Below are 22,956 nucleotides of genomic sequence, written 5' to 3'. Positions count from 1 at the left end.
TTCAGAGTGTCACAGAGGAATATCACAGCTTTGCACTCTCTTTGGAAGAATGCCTATACATGGGTGATCTTATTATAGTATTTCTCCATCAAACAATTTGGATTCACTTTCCTGTAATACCAAGTTGCTTATATTTATTCCCCTCGCATTTCATAAAATGAATGTGAATTACAACGGGGTTTTTTCAGCTCTTCATAGAATACATGAATAACAAATTCCTAAAGAAGAGTAAGGAAAATAGTTCACTGTGAAGTTTAGTAATGATCTATAATGGATCAAGATGGGAATAGCATTAAAGTTGGTGCAGCAAAGTACCCTTGAGAATTTTCTTCCCTTTTGGGGAGAGTGTAGTTGTCACTAAATGTAAACCTTATTAAATCCAGCCAGATAGTGTTATATGGTGGTGCAATATGAACCCTTGTAAAAATAAAGCTAGCAATAAACTATGTGAGGTTGAGACAAATAATGCATGTTATCACACCTAATGTTTTCTAACCAACTTTAATGCCAGGTTTCAAAAAAGAAAAGTGATAATTTAAATATATGGGATTGCAGGCTTGCTTATCTACACAACTCTGTACTACCTTTGCATTGAAACCAATTTATGCTGAAAAAATGATAAATGCATAGAAAGAACTTGTGGAACAGGTAAAATTATAGTCTTAGTTTAAAGAAATCTCAACCAAATTAATCCAAAGAGAGAGATGCTTATAAAAGAAGCATAAGCTTTTATGAGTTACAAAAATTAGATATAGAGGGAACTGATGTGGAAAATATAAGAAAATTATATGTAGTCTGACTAAACCAGAGATTACTTGCATGGGCAGGATAAGGTTCCAAGTTATTTTAACATTTTTACTACTAATATTGATGAAATCTATCACCTCTTTGTGAACATTGCTGTATCATTTCATGATGTCTTCCTCTTTTTACTGCATATTTTTTAAAATAACTTGTAATATCCTTTGATTACACTCAGTAGAACTTTATCAGAACTTTATTTTGGTGGTGTTGCATGACTTTTTTTGTGATCCAATTCTGTCAAAAGCATTAAAATGAATGAACGTGCCTATAGGTCCAGCATATATAATGTACAACTTCTACTAATGAAATTTCCTAGAGCCATCTCCGTATCACATGTTCTGAAATGGGATATGAAGGCTTGACACTTAGCTGGCAACACTAGTTTAGCTTGGTGCAATTCTTTTAAAGTGATTTTGAAATGATCTGCAAATCATTCTGAAGTAGAACACCTAGAATGGGTTCTGCTTGTTATGTTTTCAAGGTAGTTTGTGTGGATGTTGAATATTATCATGAATTCCCCTATGCCAGTAGATGCTGGAACATATGTATATGTAATTTCATGTATAATTTTCTAGTTTTTACATATATTTCTATGAACATAAAAGTGTGTGACTGAAAATCAGGACTCAGAATTTTAAGTTAGTCTTACATGAACACCAAAGTATAAGAATAATTCTAAATTGAGTGGGTTTTATCTTAACAACAAGTTAGTGGCACGGATAGAATCTGCTAAAAAAGAATGTGCATCTGTTGCTTTGCTTTCAGTCCTATATGGTCTACTGTTTCAGTGAGATGCAAGGATATTATTTAATGGAAATGAGAGATGCACTTTACTCATAATTATCATAAAAAGGGTTAATGCGGAATGTAGAGGTGACTAGATACATTATTTTATTACAATAATAGACTCACTGAAGAAAAACTCTTTTATGACACATTCCATTATTGCTGTTACAGACCCGTAATTTGAAGACTACTGCTCAAAAACCCAGACGAAATGATTTTACAATCATGGGCCCATTAAAGGTTTAAGAATTGTCTGGTTAGATTAGGAAGAATTTAGTTGTGGAAAGTGTTGTGTGATTTATTATGCTACTTAAAAAGCGCACAGACACATGTAGTTGTAAAGCAGGCTGCAGAACAGCCAGGTCACCTCCGTGCTGCATGCGGGGCCTTCTCACCTACGGGTAAACTTCATTTGTATTGATCCGCTTATTATTTCTGCATCTTTAGCACAGTAGAAGTATTTATTTTAACATGCAGTTCTCTCATCCCAAGTAGACAGGACGTGATACTATTGATCCTCAGGCCAATCGTCCATTAGGCATCCATTAAGATCCAGAGTGATAGACAAATGTGAATTACAATTATTATAATTCCATCAAAGGGCTGCTAAGATAAGGCACCAGCCTGTAGCTCAGCAAGGATAAGGATCACCTGAACCCCTGAGATATTACTGTAGCCACACTTTATATTGTTGAAATAAAAAGGCCTAAAGCAATATCTCAGTGTGCTGAGAGATGTCCTTTAGTGAACCGTGGTGTTTCCAGGCATTAAAGCCCTTAGCCCTCTGTTTCACCACTCTGCCAGTTTTTCACTATCAAATAAGAATCAGCAAAAGGGAACCTGAGTCTGTTCTTCAACTTTAATGTGCTTTCTAGCTCCAATGCGATCTGCTTCCCGTAGACACTCCAGAAAGCGTCTGTCATCACTGTTGCCCTGAAATAGTATCAGCCTGGCCTGGTATTTTCTCATCCTCTTCTGCCTTTTCTTTCTTATCTGGTGTTTCCTTTCCCATGTTATAATTTGGTCTTTTTCTCTATTTCCCTGGCCAAATCTGACTCTCAAACTTTCTGCTGAGTGAATTAATTTTAAACAAGATATGGTGCCATGAGCGTAGCTCTGTGGAATGGTTTTATTTTAGACACATCTGAAAGTATTTATTTAACTGAGCAGTGTGTTTAAAATTGCACTCTTGAGCTTATGGGCAAACGAGGATCATAGTTCTAATTAATATTTTTAAACTGCATGGCACCCCAGGCAAATTAAGTATGTGTTGTGGCTTAACCCCCACCAGCAACTAAGCACCACACAGCCACTTGCTCACTCCCTCCCGGTGGGATGGGGGAGAGAATCAGGAAGGTGAAAGTGAGAAAACTCAGACAGTTTAATAGGTAAAGCAAAAGCTGCATGTGCAACCAAAGCAAAACAAGGAATTCATTCAGCGCTTCCCATCAGTGGGCAGGTGCTCAGCCATCCCCAGGACAGCTGGGCTCCGTCGCATGTAACAGTGACTTGGGAAGACAAATGCCATCCCTCCGAACGTCCCCCCCTTCCTCCTCCTTCCCCCAGCTGTATGTGCTGAGCAGGACGCCCTGTGGGCTGGGACGTCCCTTGGTCAGTTGGGGTCGGCTGTCCTGGCTGTGTCCCCTCCCAACTTCTTGTGCACCCCCAGCCACTCACTGGTGGGGTGGTGAGAGGAGCAGAAAAGGCCTCAAGTCTCTGTAAGCGCTGCACCTCTGCATTATCAACACTGTTTTCACCACAAATCCAAACCAGCCTGTACTAGCCACTGTGAAGAAAATCAACTCTATTCCAGCCAAAACCAGCACAGTATGCTTTTCTCTCATATTTTAACCATACAAACAAATGTTTAGAATTGTGCAGCTGTTTTCCTTGATGGAGCACGCATAATTAACAAATACCTGAAATATCTGTCCAAATGCGTACCTGGGTGTGCATCAAATGGGCCTTTGGTATGAGAGCCCTGATGATGTATGTACACAACTGGGCAAGTTACCTGTCATGGGCTTGGGAAACCCAGCTCCCCCCACAGCCACTTGTGTCCCTCCCCACATCCACTTTTGTAATTACACAAGCTTATTAACATTCTTGAATGTGCTTATTTTTAACCTGGTTTTGGGCGGTACCTGATCTAAACCTGACTCTTAGATGACAATCAGAAGTTTGACACAGCACAAAGCTTTCAATATATCATAGCAACTGTCATTTATACTGTTGCATCTCTTTAGTGAGAATCTTACTCATGGTGTACATGCTGCTAAAAGGTGATGTTCACTGTTAGCAGATGCCTCAGCTTTACCTCAGCATCCCAGTTCCTTTTACTGCTGTCTCTTTTCTTATTTTCCCCTTTTGATACAATCACTCCACCAGGTCTAGTCAGAGTGAAGAGCTGAGCCTGGGCCCATCGACAACAGAATAACTGAGTCCCTGGTTTTGTAACTGAATTGAACCTACCGCAGCTCGCCCTGGAGGGTGTGAGAGTTCGGGGGTGTGTGTCATTAGCACAGTTAGACCTTGATGTTGGATGGAAACCCCTGAAGTATGAATTTTACGTGGGAATTGCATCCCTTTCAAGGGAAACTGGGTACAATAACGTATGTTATTGATTGTTTCGTGATGTTGATTTTACCGATCGATATTTAATTTAGCTATCAGAGAGTTTCTGTTGTAAATACGCACAGACTGCACGTCTGGTATCTCTCGTGTGATACAGCCGCAGAATACAAAGATGCAATTTTTTTAAAGCATGTAGGTAAATTTTTATAGTGAAATGCAGCAAGACTTCCTTTTGCCCTAGAGGATTAAACTGTGCCCTGTAGCACAGCACTCATTTCTGTAGTTTAAGAAAAGGTGCTGTCATGGAGTTTTGTACTGTTGTTGGTGTCTGTAGCTGAATTAAACGGCTGCTCAGTGGGCTGCAGCGCTTGTGTCAGAGCAGTGTGGCAGCGCCATCGGGGCTTCGCTGCTTGGAAGAGAGAAGCTGTGCCTCCAACAGAGGAGCTGGTACAATGAGAAGTTCAGGAAACACGTGAGGTAGAACATGAGATAGAGAGGGTATCTTTCATCGTTCACCATTTTGCTATTCTACTCGTGAAGTTCCCAGTTAACTTTGTCGTCTCGCCGCTTGTTGTAAACACGTGAGACTGTTCGTTTTCAGTGGAACAGGATGGTTTTCCGTCGCTTGTATTGATCCAAATTGTGTTGACTTGCTGCGGATCCGTAACCCTGCTGGTATCGCCAGATTCCTTCAGGTTCACACCCCGCAGGGCCTGGAGGGATCCGGGTCCCATCCCTTGGGCCGCGTGACCCGCAGCCTGCTTTGAGGGCAGCGGAGAGCTCCGGGGACCAGCCGAGCTGCAAGGAGGCTCCTCTCCCTGTGCACGTTACCTCTGACGGCCCCTTCTGAACCTTCAAGGCGTTCGCTGTGGCGGGCCGCGGAGGAGGCAGCCCCGGCCGCCGCTTCCCGGAGCCCCCGCTGCCGCCCACGGCCCCGCGGCGCAGCTTCGGCGCCAGCCCTGCCCGCAGAGGACGCAGCGGCTCGGCCGGGCCCGGGCGGCTCCCCCGGCCCGGCGGCGGCCGGGGGGCAGCTCCGCCCGCCCCCGCGCCGCTTCCCCCGGCAGGGGGGGCCGGCGGGCCGCGGCGGCGCTGGGCGCGGCCTCCCGCCATGGGGCCGCGGGCTGCCCGCAGCCCGCCCGGCGGTGGGGCAGCCCCCTGCGGGGCGCTGCGCCGCCGGCCCCGAGCCCGGCGTCGCTGCCGGGGCGCGCCATGGCGGAGGGGGCCGGGGCGAGGCGGGAGCGGGGCGCCCGGTGCCTGACAGGAAGCCCGGCGCTGCGGCGGGCGGGCTCGGCCCTCGCCTGCCCTTCCGCCCCGGGCCGCGCTCCGCCTGCGCCGCCCGCCGGCTCGCGGCGGCCCCTCAGGTGTGCGCGGAGCGGCGGGGCGCGGAGCGGCGCGGAGCGGGGCGGCGCTCCCCTCGCCCTCCGGCCTGGCCGCCGCAGCTGCACGGCGGGCCTGTCACGTGGGGCGGCGGAGCGGCGGCGGAGCGGCGGCGGCGCTGCGGTCTGTCCTCCTCCACCTGCCCCGGGGCGGGCAGCGCGGGCCGGCCATGGGGCTGCGGCGGCGGCGGCAGGCGCCCGCGCCACTCCCGGCCCCCCGGCCTGCGGGGGCACCGCAGGCTGGCCGCGCCGCCGGCTCCCGCGGCTCGGCGTAGAGGCCAGGCGGGCGCGGAGCTGCCGTGGTTCCCCCCCGCGCTGAAGGGCAGGCGGCGGCGACCCGCCATGGAGAAGGCGGCGGCGGAGCTCCGGCAGGGCGCGCTGGCGCCGCTCACCGCCATCTGCCTGGGTGAGTGCCGGCCCCGCCGCTGCCGCGCGGCCGGGCATGTCCGGGCACGGCGGGGCGGGGGGCGGCGCGGGCACCTGCGGCGGGGCTGCTGGGCCCCCTCGTCCGCTGCGGGAAGTTACCGGGGCGGGGGAGCGGGACAGGACGACGACGCACCAAACCGGGCCGGCGGATAGGCCCCCCCTCCTCCCCGCCCGTGCCGTCTCCGCTTTCTAACAGGGCGGGGGGCGGCGCGGCCGCGGGTCCCTCAGGGCGCCCTCCCGGGTCGCCGTGCCCGGCCGCTCCCCGGCGGCGGCGGGGCTGAGCGGAGTTCTGCCCGCTCCCTGCGGAAACCAGCGTTTTGTCCTTCGCCTTGAAGCCGCTACGGTAACCCCGCATAGCGTTTAGGGAAAAAAAAAAAAAAAAAAGTTTAGACATGACCGGTGCCTTCTCCAGACTTTTAACTCTTGTGCGGCGCGGTGCGGGCAGCGGCTCCCGGGGCGGTTACGAAACTGCCCGCGGTGCCGCCTTGCCTGCCCGGCGCTCGGTCGCGTTTCTCGCCTGCCTGTCACTTCTCTGAGTGGCAGGGTGGAAAAACATTCCCCCCCCCCACCCCCCCACCCTGCCGTTTCTCTGCCATATTCTGCTCTCCTCCCTCCCTTCTGCTTGAAGCAATTGCTCTCCGCTCTGCTTCGCAGCAGGTGTTAAGTTATGGCAACGTGATGAAGCGTATTACTGGTTTCCAGTCTGTCAGCCCTTTCTGTCAGGGAAGATGTTTTTTGTCAGGGAGAAGCGTTGACGCCTGTGACTAGAATGAGCGAGCGAAAGGCCCTGTGTATTTAACAGGGGCACGTAGAAATTGGGAGTTATTAAAGCTGACTGCTCCGTTCCTGCGTGCTGCCGAAAGATTCTGGTGGAGCAGCGTCGTCAGAAGCACTGTGTGCAGCTGAGCGGTGCCGGGGCTGCTCTGAACTCTCCTGACAGTTGTTTGGTAAACTGCTACAGCTCCTCCAAGTAGCATGTACTGAAACCGCAGCTATTTGCTAATAAAGTGGATCAGAGTTCATTTTTAATAATCCCAAATCACAGTGTTCATTACATAAATGATCAGAAATGGGTATCTGGCCAGACTGCTCGTTCTATTTTTGTAAAAGTGTTTTTTTAACATCAGTGCTGCCTAGAAAAATGTAGGAAGTTGAAGTTTAAAAGCTGCTCTGGTTACTTCAAATGTATCTATTTTAATTAACGGAAGTGCAATGTAAAAAGCTATCTAAACTACAAACCAGTTTGAACATCCGTTCTAGCTAGTACAACTTTTTTTTGCGGAGACTTAAAGGGATGTCAGAGATGTGCACAGCATGAGGATAATGTCTGCTGCGCTGTTTATTTAAAGTTAGAGAAGGATACAAGTTTCCACCGCATCTCTGAATTTCTTGGGTATTTTTTTTGTGGCTCAGTCAGACCTTCGTTAAAGCTTTTAACAGAAATAGCATGGTGGTTATTAAAATGACTAATAAGATAATAGAAGATTAAGTAAACTCCAGAGTTTTAAGAGAGAACTCCTCTTGTATTTAGCTGTGGGTAATGCCAGGCTGAAAGTTTAGTAGATTTCTGCTTTCTATGACTTCTAGAATTTCACTGTCTGGCTCTTCTTATCAGTGGGAATGTCTTATTCCTATTCCTTGAACAACTGACAGTAGTGGAAGTTGGGAAACACAGGAGGTGGGAAGCTTGTAAGGTATTCTGCTTCAGTGAACCCATAAGAATATAATGCTGCTGCTTTAACTATTTTTCGATTTTACTTCCTGCTTGTCTGTCCTTTTGATCTCATTTTTGTTTCTTGCTTCTTGCCATTCTTTTCTTTTACTTTTTGTTTTTCTGTAGGCTATAGGAGGTGTTCGGTGTCTGTATCAATTCACTGCCACTGACCATTGCTGTATGTGACCTCATCTGTAAACTGCTGCTCCAAAGAATTGAACTGGGTTTGTTGCAACTGCTTTTTCACGAGGCCATTTTGTTTCTCATTCTTGAGAAATTCTGGAGGCCATAGAAAGTTATCAAATAGGAAGTAATCAAAACAGCGAGGCTGATGTCTCTCCTTCTGGCTGTGGGAAAAGCCTGGTAGCTGTCATTTGGTTCAGAGGTACCAAGATGTAAATTTCCCTTTTGATCCAAATAACTACTTTCCCAGCTGAAAACCTCACCCTCAGATTTATTTAGCAATCCAAATGAATGGCACGGTAAAGTTTCCTACATGGAGTTCAAGCCAACTGAACTGCTTCTGTTTTTTCTGGCTTTCCCATAACTCTGCCCTACAGTTAAGAAAAAGAGCGTCTAGAAAACTTTCTAATATATCTCTAGTCTCTCACCTATTTTTATTTTGACAAGATTTTGGTTTGATAAGAGACAAGGAGACCATCAGGGAATGGCTGTTCTTTCTTTAGGTCCTCTGACACTTTTGAGAGCTGAGTGCTTCAGAAAATGCTGGTTTACAGTGCTCTTGTGTCTTGGTTTGACAGTCTTGAGTGAGACTGAGAGTGAGGAGAACAGATACTGGAAATCGTAAGCTTACTCAGTCACTGGGGAAAGTACCTGATGTGAAACTTAGACTTTATTTTAAAGAACTGTTCTTGACTGCTGACTTAGTGTGAAAGAGTTTGAAAATGAGAGCAAAGGACTTGCAACAGCAGCCAATAGATGTTTTGCATTTGCAGAGGTAAAAGAGCATTTTTGGGGGTTGTCTTTCTTAGGTATCTGCCAGGGCTGATGTGCAAAGCTCCCTATAACTGTCCTTCTGGTAGCAAACTAGGGCTGTCTCCTTAACAGTCCTCAGAAGAAAGTAAAGTGTCTCAGAGTCAGCTAATTCCACTCTGTCACGCCCCTTGTCCTCATGCTACTTATTTCCATTTAAAGGGCACAGGGGCCCCTCATCAGCCATGCGAGGGAACCCCTGCTTGGGAGCTCGTCTTCTGTTATGGCCATCGTGAAGATTTGGGTAGGAAATGGGAAGAAAGATTGTAGAATTGTAGTACAGACCCGAACATTTCCATACAGCCCACTTTCAAACACTCCCTTCAGTTGTGGTGATAATAGTTATGCAGAGTATATTCATGTACTTTCTTTGGAGCAAAACAAAATATTTTAATTTTAATGAAATTACATTTGTGACTTAATCACTGGTTAATTTCTTCTCAGTCTTTATGACTATATTACTATGGTTACAGGAATAGTGGTGCTTTAATACAGTGTGAGAAAATGTTGTGTCGCCGTTATTTCTGTGATCCAGGGTTTGTCACAAACGGACGTGCTGCTCTGTCACAGAGCGAGAGTTAACGGAGCTGAGCTGTTTCCTGGTACAGGATGGTAGTGTTGCTCCTAGGTGTGCTTACTGACCTATTGGAGCAAGCTGGTGCCATGAAACAGGGGAAATAATTACATGTCATGTGTTGTTATCGTATAACAAATGTTACATTAATTATGTAATAAAATCAGTGCTGTTAAGGTCCTTTGAACATCGTGTTAATGCTGATTAACACAAATCTGCAGCTCAGGCCTGCTTCTTCTCAAGCCACAGCGTACGTATGCTGACATTTAGATGCACTTCTTCCCTTGTGCGTTACTAAAAGCTCAATCCTGCAGCCCCTCGGAAGGAGCTAGAAGTCCCTGCCCTTGCGGTAGTACCCTGAAGTCCTCTGTGACGGGTGACACCAGGAGCAGTCGTTCTCTCTGGTTTGTGGGGCCTGGCCTCAGCCTGAGGTCTGTAGCAGTCTGTGCGCCTGCCGAAATGGCTGTCTGCATTTAGCTCTTGGGGCTCTGGCTTCAGGAGGGAGAAAGTCCAAGTTGTGGACATCCAGGCCTAAGTCAGGAAAGGACTGCTTCAGGCACCTGGCCTGCTGCAGTTCGGTGATAGTTCAGATCCACCACTGACTGAAAACTGACTGGGCTCAAACTGGCAAGCTAAGGGATCATTTTTAGCTTTTCTATTTCCACCCCTTCAGTTCTAGGTATATTTTTCCTCTTGTGCTGATTTAAGTTATACCAGAAGGTGGTCAGGGCAAGGGTCATTGTTTTGTGATGTGTTTGGACGGTGTCTAAGACAATGGTGGCCCGCACTTGTACATGCTACTCTGAGACATAAATAGTGTTAATTGTCAGCAGCTTCCCAAGTGACTGTTGGGAACAGGGACAGTTTCTCTTCCTCTCTTCTCCTATTGTTCATTTTTTAATGATGTTTTTTACAAATGCTTGCCAACAGATTGACTATAAAAAGATTTAAGACTTAACACATGCAAAATAAAGCCAAAGTGAATGCTTGAGCTGGGATGTTGTAAATTAAGTTTTGGTAACCTTTTAAACCTTTCTAATTCATTTAAATATTTGTCATTTTATTAATAGGCTGTCTTTGTAGATTATAGAATACTGCTAAAATGAGAGCAGTTAGTGAAATATGCTGTAATTCTTAGAGAAGTGCCTTAAAGAATATATGGGGAGTCTGATATGATACTACATGTTAATGCTGACCTCTGGAGCAACGATGACAGGAGAAATTTTTTTTGGCAATAACTACTCTTACCAGATCACTCTAATGGTATATACTGTGAGAGGAGACTTCTGAGAAAGTGAAGAGTATTTGAAGACTAATTTGTAAGTCAGGTGTGTGTTGCAAGCACCGCCTCATCCTGTTTTGATTTTACCAGTGGACCTTTTTGAAAACTTCATTGCCTTTAATTAGTCAAGGTAATCATGTTAGCTTTAGCGGTTTATTTTCAAGGTGACATTTACCTGAGAGGAGCAAACTTTGCTTTATTCAGAGGGGACATATTTAAAGATAATAATCTTATTAGTTGCATTTAAGCAGGTAAAGTAACTAGCTGTGATGATGAATGTTTTAGTATAATTGTTGTTCTGTCTTCCCCAAATAAAAAAAAATGCTGCAGAAGGCAACTTAGAATAGATTGGCAGTTGTTTCTTTTGGTAGCATATTTGATAGATGCTAAACTGACATTGTGTTGAATTTTTTTATAGCTACAGTGAAGGATAGTAGTTGACTTGCCTGTGTAGATAAGCAAAGTTCTTGTTGGAAGTCTGCGGTGTATTTATATTAACACCCCAGCGAACACCTAGAAATGGTTAACAACTGGCTGACACCCCGTGCCACTGGAACCTGTATCAACATTATTTTTCTGTCTTTACACAGTGAATCTCTTCCTGACTGGGAAAATAGAAAGTGCTGTTACCTCATTAGGTAAGACATACTTTTCTTATTTGCATTTACTGTTCTTTTGAGTCGTTGCTGTCTTCCCCATGCCAAGAGATCTTTTAACAAAACAATATGACCTTTGTTTGAGAGAGAGTAACAATGACATTTTAGGAAGTTTAGGACTTCTAAGTCTTCCTGGGGTTATAGACTCCATCAGTGTCACTGTGCTAGGAAAAAACTGTAAGTTTGAGGCTAAGGTCATAGTATGTGCTGATATATTGAGGGGAAAACTCAGTGTTTAGGAAATGTGCCTGGGAATATCAAGCCAGGGACAGTGGCCTATACCCTGGGGAGCTAAAACAAGAATGTTAAAAATGCCTCGTGAATGTCAAAGTGTAAAGTCAACCAGAATTGCAACACTTGGTGTAATTTCCTTCTCTATAGCAGTACTGTGACTTACTGACGTTATGGGAACATTGCAGTCAGGGTCCTCTTTAGTGATAAGAGCCGTCTTGTGCCTGTCAATCCACAGTCATGTTGGCAGGCATACTTTATGCCCAAAGAGGTTGCAACCTAAATTAAAACAGAAAAACCAAATAAGGGAAACAGGAGGAAACAGAATGGGAAAACACAAAAATAATTCTAAGGCAGTGGGTTGATAAATGTGGGAGCTTGAGCGTTCAAGTCAACATGGGGGTTTGAGAGAAGGTTTAAATCAGTAAAAGGTAGTAATTTTATGATTAGATAACTTCCTTAAATTTAGCTTAGGGGAAGTGTGGATGAACCATATAGGACGTGTGTTGCTTGCAACACAGTATTTATGGTTTTTCATTAGAAGAAAGTCCAGAATGTCGTCTATGTCCTAGTCTGTTCTGCCTGTGTGGTTCTTTAGCTTTTCACGGGGTTTGCCATCCGTTTGCTGTATGGTATATGAGTTTACAAAGTGTAACTTGAGTAATTATGCTGGCCTAGACTGGTGATACTGCCTCGGTCTGAAGTATATAATGCTTCATCCAGTTGGCTCAGCTGCTTTCTAATGCTGTTCTTTTGCTAGAAAGAGAGAGTTGTAACATTTGGCTTTTATTCTTTCAAGTATTCTGAAAACCTCAGAGTACTGTAGCCTTCATGTTTTCTTGTCTTGATATAGTTTTGAGTTACTTTGTCTCCTGACAGCATGACTGGAGCTGGGGAGAAAAATGATCATAAAAGGTCATTGCAATAGTGTGATCCACGTGTAGCTTCTCTTACCTGTGCGTTGGAGGGTAACAGGTTAGGATAGTGCAGTTGTAAGGCAGATGATGTTCCTTAGGAGCCCTGATAAAAGTTGGGAGGAATGCTTGCTGTCCTAAAACACATCCTGACAAAGCAGCTTATTACAGTGTTGATCTCCATGATAAGGTGCAGTGTGGTTTCTTTTCAGAAAGCTAGTAATAGCAGAAATAATGAGTTCTGGAGAATGCAGGTCGAGTCACCATCTTGGCTGTATTGTACAACAACTTTAAGCCAGAAAAGCTGCTGCTGCTGACAGGGAGCAGACCTCCCCCTGAGCCCCCTTTTCCCAGGCTTGCCTTGAGCCAGTTCAGCCTGTTGATCCAGCGGAGTGCGAGCTCAGCTTTTGTCATATCAGTGAGTTGAACCCTTGGGCTGTGCCTTTGCTGGTTCTGATATCAGGGGCAGAAGCAGCCTGCTGGAGACTGGATAAAATGAAAAGGAGTCTTAAGTCCTTTTCTCTCCACAGGCATAAAGGATCTGCATTAAGCAATGTGTGCAAGCCCTCCTTCAGGGAGCATTTGGAGAACTTGGGGGGAGTTTCCTGCTGACGCTGAGATAGCTACTGAGGAAGGGTATATTGCCAAGCATTTGGTTTTCAGAGAAGGTTCCTTGTGGCAGGTGCAAACCATCCTTTATCCTGGAGCAGATGGTTGGGATGTGTCCCTTGGGGCTGGGGCAGACCCTGGGGCATTGCAGAAGAGTGTGAAACTGCAGGATTTATTTTCTACTGGGATTGTCTGAAAATTTATTCCTGCACAGTTTAGTGCCCCCAGCGCTGTCCTCTGGTGGAGCTTGACGTCTGTTCTGTTCTAGTTGCTTTTGCAAAAATAGGAGTAATATTATTCATGTAAAGTTTTGAAGTTTCCAAAACTTCTTGCAAGTATTTGTGGCATATTTAACTGGTAGGGGGAATCTTCTGCTGTTTATGGTAGAAGAAATCCATTTGATTATTACAGAAAGAGCCTCATTAAGATTTATGCCTGCTTGACAGAAACTTTCTGAACTCAAACCTCTTCTGGCATTTGTTTAAAGTTTTTTTTAATCTATGAAAGATTCATTATTGTCTGTCTTAAGAATTTATCCTTTTTAAAAGCACCATCTCAGTAAGATTTTTGGTGGGTTGGTTTGCCAATCCAGGGATTGGTATTCTGTAATATTTCTTCAGTAATTCTAAATGTGTAAAATGTAAGCCCTTTGGGACTTTTAGTAAATTGGGTTTTCACTTTTCTTCTGGGTTTGTGCAGAAAGGCTGCAGAAAAAGTTACAGGAGAATTGTTGAAAAAATGTTGTCACTGCTCTTCTTGTGTGTTGTTGTTGATGATGAGGCCTTCAGAATCCAGGACTGTACCTTTCTATTTAGAGACTTCCCTTTCCTTTAGATGTTTTGGCAATTTGAAAAGGCTTTTGTTTATTTTCCTTAAGGAATCACACTGTCTTGCTGAAGCCCAACTTAATAACACAATACTTATACATGTATGTGATTCTGCAAACTTCATGGCCAGGAGCTGAGGAGGGAAGTGGTGCCCCTTTATTGTCACCAAAACCCCAACAGTATGAAATTGTGCCCTTGGGTGGTTTTTGTTTTGTTGCCAGCACTGAAGGCTTTGTTTAGTAGAGACTTTTATTTCAAAATTTATATAGGTGAAAGAACAACTGCTAAAAGCAACGCTCAGATACTTCACCTTGTCTACTACACAGCAGTCAGTGCACAAAGAGTAAAGAGGCAGGTGACTGGTTAGGAGGGAGATCTAGTGATATATTGCAAATACCATAGTAATGAGCGTTGGTGGGAACTGAAAGGCATCAGAAGCATAAGGCAATTAAGTGAGGTTTGGATAAACACAATAGTACTTTTGGGGGGTGGATGGGTGTGTCTCCCCAGTTTGCTCCAATAGGTTTAGGGGACTGTGGACATATCCTTAAAATAGTGTAATTGTGTTTTGGCAATATGAACTCAGATTAGTGGTCCATTGAAATCAGGAGCCTTTGTAAGAGCAAAGCAGTTGTCCTTTTAATTTTGAGTAGGGCAAGTCTGAACTGCTTGTATGTCTGAGGAGTAAAGCCATGGGAAAATATTGAGCAACAATGACCATTGCCAGGTGAACTGCCCAAAATGGTATATAGTGTCAGTGCGGCCCTTACCTTCCTTATGTCCTTAGATTTTCACAGCTACAATTCTGTTAAAACAGGAAATCTTTTTCTTTTGTCCATTCTTCCTTCTGTGACCCACGTTTGTAGCAGATGTGCAGTGTTAATAAGAAAAAGTATTTTTTATTGAGAACCTGAACTGTCATGTTACATCAGATCAACTGCTTACAAATTAGGAAACTATACATCATTGCAAAAGAAAAAATGCTAGCAATGTTACTTCAAAGAAGCTGGCATGCTTCAAATAACAATTGCTCAGAATCTTTGTAAATACTTTCTAAAACTGAGAAACAAGTACTTGGGAGAGTAAAAGCTCTGCTTAACTGCACTGATGAATGTGCGGGTGGAAGTGCTCATGCGGAGTCATCAGCGTGTCAATGGGACTTCCTCAGAATGGAAAGTAAAATAAGCTTTGTGTGATTATGATTCTGTTCTCTGTTCTAATGCATATAATATGAATAAGGGATATTAATCCAGAACAGTGCTTGGTACAAGGGGAACAGAAATATTTGCAGAGCTGTTGCTTGGAAGCCTCTGGATAGTTCTGTCGGGTGTATTTGCTCTTTCTGCTTTGTGCATTCTATTTCCTTCCCATTGAGAAGTTTTAGTAATCTGACAGTTAAGAAATGCAGTCTTTCCGGCTCCTTTTATGTGGTTGCTAGCTCTAGCTAGGTCCTCTTATGCTGCTATGATACGTTGATGCAGTGACAAGCGTGTGGAGGAGCACATTTAAAGACCTAAACAAACTGAGAACTAGAGTTGAAAAGTCCTGTGGATCTTACATTTGCTTTTATAATTCTGTAATTGCATCTGCATCTCAGTATTTTGCCAGCATCTAGCGTGGAGCGTCTCTAGTTTCAAAAATGTGATAACAAAAATGTTCTTGTTTTTGGTAACTGCTTTACTGCAAAATATTTATTTGGAAAATAGACGTTTTAATGTATTTATGTATTCTGTATGGTTTTGTGGCCTTTGAAACTAGTAGGAGTTATATGCACATGTTTCAGTGGAATGCCCTGCTTGGAGAGTAAAAATGATGGCTTTTTACATGTTTTTGCCCCAGGTAAGTTACCTCAAGCTTTTTATATTCCTGTGGCTCTGACTTCAAAAGTGCTTACTGTGAACAAACAGAATAGCACCAGGCACAGATTTGCTGGTGGGGGGATGCTGGAGCCTGGCCCCAGCCCCAGCCAGGAGCTCGGCAGGCAGCCGTGCCACCTGACTTGATTGCAGTCAGGCACATCTTCACCCCATCCCTCCAGTGCAGCTAAATCTGATCCAGACTGTGAATTGAAAATGATGCATTTATGTGGCTGAATTTCAAGCAGTAGTATAAATCTGAGATTTATAAAATGGTATATTTGGACATGTATGCATATGAGGAAACTTGAGGTATAGGCGACCTTTTTTTTCCTTGCCACCTTTTTAAGCTACAAGAAAGTAAGCTTCTGTCAAAAATTGGAATATTTAGCTGCAGTCCACGAGTCATGCTCTAGATAGTCATTTGTTTTAAAAATAGTTTTAAAAATATTTTTGGAGAATGTTCAGAATAGCTATTGCGTTACACAGAATTTCCCCTCTTATAGTCTGCTGAGAGTACATTTTCCCATCAGAACAGCTTTCCCACTTGTCCTTGGAACATTTCACTTTCATTTTTGAATTGCTTAATTACAAATTATAAGTATTTGATGTAGCCTTAATTGGCCTGCTCTTTTTCATAGGAAGATCTGAAAGTGCTTTGAAAATATTGAGCTTTATTTAGCCCTGTTTGCTCCTTTCCCTGTCTGGAAAATTTCTCCTATCTATGGGAGTTCGGAAGGAATTTAGAGTATTTAGTAATGTTCAATAAAATATTTGAGTCCAGTTTACTTTTTTTTTCTTTTTTGTTGTTTTTTTTTTTTTTTTTAACCATTACAAACTCTTCAGGTCTGTCATATGGTTAGGAGAATAAACAACATGTCCAGGAACATGTTACAACAAAATGAGCTTCTAGGTATTTTACATTGAATATGGATCTTCTTCAGTCACTGGGTGAAATACCCTGGCTTTGGGAAACTGGTAAGAAGGAATTCTGTATTACGTCCTCTTGGCAGATCCATGCAGTAATATTGATTGTAGCCTTTGGTAGATTCATACAAGGTTATTGATTGGTCCTGCATTGAAATGCAGGTTATGCTTACCTACACTTAGAGTGGGTGTCTTAATTAATAACCAAGGCAGGGAAGAAAGCAGTAAAAGGATAAAATTGTTGACTCTCGTCTGTCTGCAATCCCCAGGAATTGATGAAAGCTCTTGTAGATAATGTGAATTGTTGATTAGGCAAAGCATTAACAATAATATTTTTTTCCCCCCTTATTAACAGCTCCTTGCAGTGGAAAACTGGAACAGCACACAGAGAGACGGGGAGTCATCTATAGTCCATCTTGGCCATTGAACTATCCTCCAGCTGTAAACTGCAGCTGGTTCATTAAAGGAGATAGTGGAGACATGATAACAATTAGGTATGGTTTGATATTCCATGGAGATAAAGGATTGCTTTACTGAAATGAAACAAAATGCGAGTTCTTATCTGATATACCAGTATGAGGCTGTCAGAGCTACTGAATGGTTGAAGGAAGCTGAAGTTGATTACACTGAAGCATGATTGCAGGTTGGGCACGTCTCTCATTTTAGAAGTGTTCCACTGTGTCTTGTTTCTGTAGGCTAGTTCTGACATCCATTATTACATATGCAAGTCACTTGTAGTCTCTTAATATCTTTATCTTCACAATACCTGAGAGAGATTTCATCCACCTTTGATAGATGAGGAGGTGGGAAACAGTGATATATTTACTCACATTAAATAGTCCCCCTTCCCTTCATTGCTTATAAATAGGAATAGGTGAAGGCTATAAAACCTGGAACAGCCTCAGTGGGATACATAAAATTCTTAGAGCAAAAATGGCTTTTTCTGTAATGTCTTGAAATGGTGCTGTGTTTAATTAACAGTTGAAGATAATCATGGCTTATTGCTACTTGTTAACCGAAAGACACATGCTTTTTGGCTTAATATTTATTTCTAACAGAATTAAATAATAGAATTTGTGGCACAATTTCCACTCATTCTATAAAAATACTATTCAGAAAAGGCTAGAATGTATTAGGAATGGCTTGTCAAGAATGTTTAGGCTATAATATCAGCATACTGTGAATGTGTTTAATTTCTCTGGGCTAATCATAGTATCCTTCTCAAACCAAGAAATTCTTATTTAAAAAAAAGAAAAAAAAAGCAAACCTGGGAAAGGGTTTTTTGTTTGGTTTTTAGTACTGTTGTATTTGACACCATCTGCTCATTCTTTGCTCAGCTGCTTAAAAGGACTGCAAACCTCTTCAACTGCAGATGCTCAGCAATTAAAAACAAATCTGCCACAGATGGAATAATAGGAGGGCTCCACCATCCATAGGTCAAAATACAAACTACTCATCAAAAGTAAGGAAGTAGATACCTGCCAGCATTTGAGATCCATAAATAGAAACACGCTTTTAAACCCCATTAAATTGTATTGGACTTGGGGAATTTGTTTCAAAGCAGAGATTGTTGGAAACTCTGAGGAAGCATACAAATGAGACACGGGACTTGGCTCTGGAGAATAGTGCTGCAATTTATGCTATGAAAACATCTCGGAGCTCCCGGTTAGAATTAGGGTTCTCTTCTGCAAGTATGACTGTAACAGAGGCTAAAGAAATGAAGGAAAGATGAGTGAACTGGTAATAATGTGTGTATACAGTTTAGATGTGTGCACAGCAATATGATTTGAAAGATTTCTTCTCAATGGGTTTGTTTTCTGTCACTGCCATATCCTGCCCTCCTATGCACATGCAAACAATGGGAGCTATGTGTTTACATCCTAGGGAGTAGTGTTGTGGTGTTACATTTCTGACTATAAATGTACTTGGAATGACTCACTCCAGTGTATAAAATGCAAAATGTTACAGCATCAGAAGGTTTCTTTAGAAGATTGTAGCCCTTGTAATGCCAAGGACGTAAAAGAAGCAGCTGACTTGCCTAGGCTAGCATGATACAGGCAAATTGGGAAAGAGGGTTGAAATACAAATGTTTTTTCCTCTTAACAGTTGGGTATGCTTCTTGTCCTAGCAGCATGCTGATAAGGGTATAAAAGAGTAGCTTTTTAAAATTTTCCTAGGAAAATCAAACATCTGGATTTTAAAAGGTTTAAAAAAACCCCCACCTCTTTTGTGTTATGTTACACTGAATATATTTCCTTTGATCTTGAATTCTCATTGACAGTAAGACAGCAATGTTATATAAGTATCATATTTGAGATACAGCAGGAGTCATCAAGGGATAAAATTGCAATTGAAAGTAGTTTTGATTTCTAAACCATTTGCAGCCAGTGGTCATTTTTTATAAACCTATATTCAGCAGCTTTCAATAGAACAGTGCCCAGATCTACACATGGATATAAGATGCTGCCTCCTGTGGGCATGTCCTTTAGAAGCTTTGTCTTAATATCTACCTTTCACGTGTGTGTATTGATTTTCTTCATATCCTCACATTTCTGTGATTATTGTTTTGCTTTATGGTTTACTGTTTAGAAATCCTTGGGGGAGACTTCACAAGAACAGGACATACATGTTCTTTGTGCTTATACCTCTCTGTTAATTGTGCATGTTTCAATACTTTCTTCCAAGTTTGTGTGCCTGAAGCAATGGTGCTGTTGAGACCTGGGAACAAGTGTGTAGATACTGTTTTCCAGGACTGTGTTGTGTCACTTTAGATTCAGGTAATCAGTCTGTTAGTTATTGTTTTGGAAACTACTTGATTTTTCCTCCCATTTTCTCTATTTTTATACCTATTTTCACAGAGGAATACATAAAAATCCTGTAAGATCAGATAAAGATGTCATATGGAGTGTCTTTGTACCATTCTTTACAGGCTTTATATGTGTATGTTTCCTTATATATGAGAAAAAGATCAAAATTGGTTTTGTTTAGCAGTTGCTGTTACCTGATGGTTGTAATTAACCTGATGTAGGCAGAGTATAAATTGCTTTTCATTATAAGAATTTATGGGACTGAGAGTAAAATGTTCTCTATGTTCAGAATTCAACGTAAGAGTATTGAAAACTGATCTACTTAGTGATGCACTCAGTAAGTCTCTTATTAATTGAGGTGGGGAGGGAGTGGATCACCTTCATTGGCTTTCACTTCAGTGATTCACGTCACCGGTGTTGAAAAAATATGTTTTCAGGTACCACCTGAGTTTCAATTTGAGTAAAACAGAGGCCTGTTCATGTAAAGGCTTCGTGGTCTGTAATTGTATGAAGAATTAAATGGACTGCTTCATAGTCCATTTACCAAACTCGCAGTGTTTCAGAACTTGACATTAATTGGAGAAAACTCATAATAGCCATTTATTTCACTCAGTTGCATGTGCTCAGCTTTTGAAAACACAGCCCCTGTGTCTCTTGCCTAAGGTTACACAGTGAGCTGGTGCTTGGGAGCTGGGAGTAGAATAGAGCTTTCCTGACTTCCAGGTCCTTGTGCTTCAGCGGTTAAGCAGAAGTTTTTAATGAGCCAATTAAGTCATCAGTTGTTCACAGTCTGCACTTGCTGTGAGAGGTTGGCAAATAAAAGTAACTTTTCTTGCTTAATTGGCTGGTCTGTTTTATTTTGGGACTGTGCTCTACTGATCTACCCATAATATTTATTCTCCATTTTTTTAATGAGTTTAGAGGGCCAAATTGGACTTTTATTTATTTTATTTATTTACTAATTACTTTCATTCAGATTTTACATCTGCTGGGCCTCTAACAGTTTACCCTTTTTTTTTGTTTGTTTTCCTCATCATCCCATGTTTGTCCTTTTCCAGTTATTAAGAATGCTTCTTTTTTTTTTTTTTGCTTTAATCTGTAGTTGCTCGTGCTTAAATTACTAAAAGGGTTGTAGGGAATTCCCTACATTATTTATAGAAGTACTTTTTTTTCCTAGCTGCTACTGCTTCTTTCAGTGCAGATGGCAAAAAGCTTAGCTCTGCTTAGCATTGGTTTTGCAGGTAGCACATTATTTTCATATTTTCAGAGTAAATGAGTATTTATGATAAGCTGGTTTAATGAAGTTCTTTCCAGCAACATAAGAATACTTGACAGTTAATAGGAAAATATCATTGTAGGCTACTGTTGTTTTACTTGAGTAATTTTACAGGCAAGATCTGATACATAGCTGATTCTGTGATTTTCTGTAAGCTCTGGGAATCCTGCTCAGTGTTGGAGGTAACCTTGTTTCAGTATCATACCACTGAAAGAAAAATCAGATGATTTTACCTATTTATGCAGAATCCTGTAAAAAAAGATCTAGTGCTGCATTTGTCAGTTCCTGTTGAGTTGTTCTGATCCTCAGAGTTTGAGTGCTTCCAGTGTTTAATAGACTGTTCTTGTACTTTTGTATAAAATTAGGGGATTTGTATAAAGTTAGGGGATTGAGCAACTGACATCATCTACCTGGACTTGTGCAAAGCATTTGACACTGTCCCACACGACATCCTTGTCTCTAGATTGGAGAGACAGGACTTTGATGGATGGAGCACTCAGTGGATAAGGAATTGGCTGGATGGTCGCACTCAAAGAGCTGTGGTCAATGGCTCGATGTCCAAGTGGAGAGCAGTGACAAGTGCCGCTCCTCAGGGGTCGGTGCTGGGACCTGTTTAACATCTTTGTAACAACGTGGACAGTGGGATCGAGTGCACCCTCAGCAAGTTCATGGACAACACCAAGCTGTGTGGTGCGGTCGACACACTGGAGGGAAGGGATGTGCCATCCAGAGGGACCTGGACAGGCCTGAGAGGTGGGTCTGTGCAAACCTCATGGGGTTCAACAAGGCCAAGTGCAAGGTCCTGCACATGGGTCGGGGCAATCCCAAGCACAAATCCAGGCTGGGTGAGGAGTGGATTGAGAGCAGCCCTAAGGAGAAGGACATGGGGGTATGAGTGGATGGAAAACTGACTGAGCCAGCAACATGCACTCGCAGCCCAGAAAGCCAACCCTGTCCTGGGCTGCATCAAGAGAAATGTGGCCAAGCAGGTCGAGGGAGGGGATTCTCCCCCTCTACTCCGCTCTCATCAGACCCCCCCTGCAGTGCTGTGTCCAGCTCTGGGGCCCCCAACAGAAGAAGGACATGGACCTGCTTGAGCAGGTCCAGAGGAGGCCACAAAGATGATGAGGGGGCTGCAGCACCTCCCCTGTGAGGACAGGCTGAGAGAGTTGGGGGTGTTCAGCCTGGAGAAGAGAAGGCTCCGGGGAGACCTTAGAGCGGCCTTCCAGTACTTCGAGGGGGCTACAGGAAAGGTGGGGAGGGACTCTTGGTCAGGGTATGTAGGGATAGGATGAGGGGTAACGGTTTTAAACTGAAAGAGGGTAGATTTAGATTAGATCTAAGGAAGAAATTTTTTACTGTGAGTGTGGTGGGGCACTGGAACAGGTTACCCAGAAAAGCTGTGGCTGCCCCCTCCCTGGCAGTGTTGAAGGCCAGGTTGGACGGGGCTTTGAGCAACCTGGTCTAGTGGAAGGTGTCCCTGCCCAGGGCAGGGGGATTGGAACTAGATGGTCTTTAAGGTCCTTCCCAAACCAAACCGTTCTATGATTATTTAAAGGAATTACCTGTGGAAGAGTCATTCCAAAAGCTAGATAACTGGAGTTAGTGCTTCTGAAAAGCATCTTTCAGAAGAAACAAACCCTGCAAAATTTGGTCCAGTAATTTTGATCTTTTACACCAGTCTCTCTTCCTGTATTGTGTTGGAGATCACAGGTAACTGTGGGAACAGCCTAAGGGACAAAGCATTTTAAAGGATGTTCTGTGTGTTAGTGATGGGTTCTGTACTTTGTTAATATTGCAGTTCTTAAGTGCTTGAAATACCAGTGATTGGCTCCTGCAGTATTGTGCCTGAATGTTCCTCCTCTCCCTGCCCTCTGAACTAGGGCTGTCTGCTCTGGTTGTGAAGAGGAAGAAAAGCCTGGAGGAAGGCAGTGTTCTTCCCTTTGTCATTGAGCACTGAGATGCCAGAGCGGAGGAGTGTTGCTTATAAGTGAAGCTTGTGGGTGAAGGAGGGTGTTTGCATCCCAAGGAGCAGCTGCAGTGCGGTGGGGAAGGCTGTAGTTGAGGGATGCAAGGGCTGGAGTTTAGTGCCACGGTGCACTGCTGCTTGCATGGTAGGATGGACCTCTGTGTCTGTATCCCACTCTTTCAGACATGTGCTTTGCTGGAGAGGGTTAGTGACTGAACCAACCCTTCTTTTGCTTTTCCTCCCAAACCCTGTGCTTCCCTCCCCAAGTACTCACTGATGCTCCATGAGATACGGGTGACGTTATCTGTTACCACTGTCTGATTCAGTACAACTTGATTTTGTTTCTTCTTTTAAT

General features: G+C 43.3%; 1 protein-coding gene across 5 annotated transcripts in view; it reads left to right on the top strand.

The window, feature by feature from the left end:
• The first annotated feature begins 5,295 nt into the window (after positions 1 to 5,295).
• The window catches only part of LRP3 (LDL receptor related protein 3), a 29,586-nt gene continuing 11,925 nt past the window's right edge, over positions 5,296 to 22,956 (top strand). Inside the window, exons 1-3 of one of the 5 annotated variants that reach the window (XM_074839916.1) lie at positions 5,296 to 5,946; positions 11,120 to 11,167; positions 16,905 to 17,043. In XM_074839916.1, the coding sequence (XP_074696017.1) occupies positions 5,883 to 5,946; positions 11,120 to 11,167; positions 16,905 to 17,043 (251 nt within the window). In that variant the 5' untranslated portion in view covers positions 5,296 to 5,882. Of the gene's footprint in view, positions 5,947 to 7,929; positions 8,163 to 11,119; positions 11,168 to 16,194; positions 16,601 to 16,904; positions 17,044 to 22,956 lie in introns of those variants that run through there. The other 4 variants (XM_074839919.1, XM_074839918.1, XM_074839917.1 and 1 more) reach the window with 4 other exon arrangements.

Source organism: Strix aluco, chromosome 14 (genome assembly GCF_031877795.1).
Source record: "Strix aluco isolate bStrAlu1 chromosome 14, bStrAlu1.hap1, whole genome shotgun sequence".
Classification (NCBI taxonomy): Eukaryota; Metazoa; Chordata; class Aves; order Strigiformes; family Strigidae; genus Strix; species Strix aluco.
This window is presented reverse-complemented; position numbering and strand designations above follow the sequence as displayed.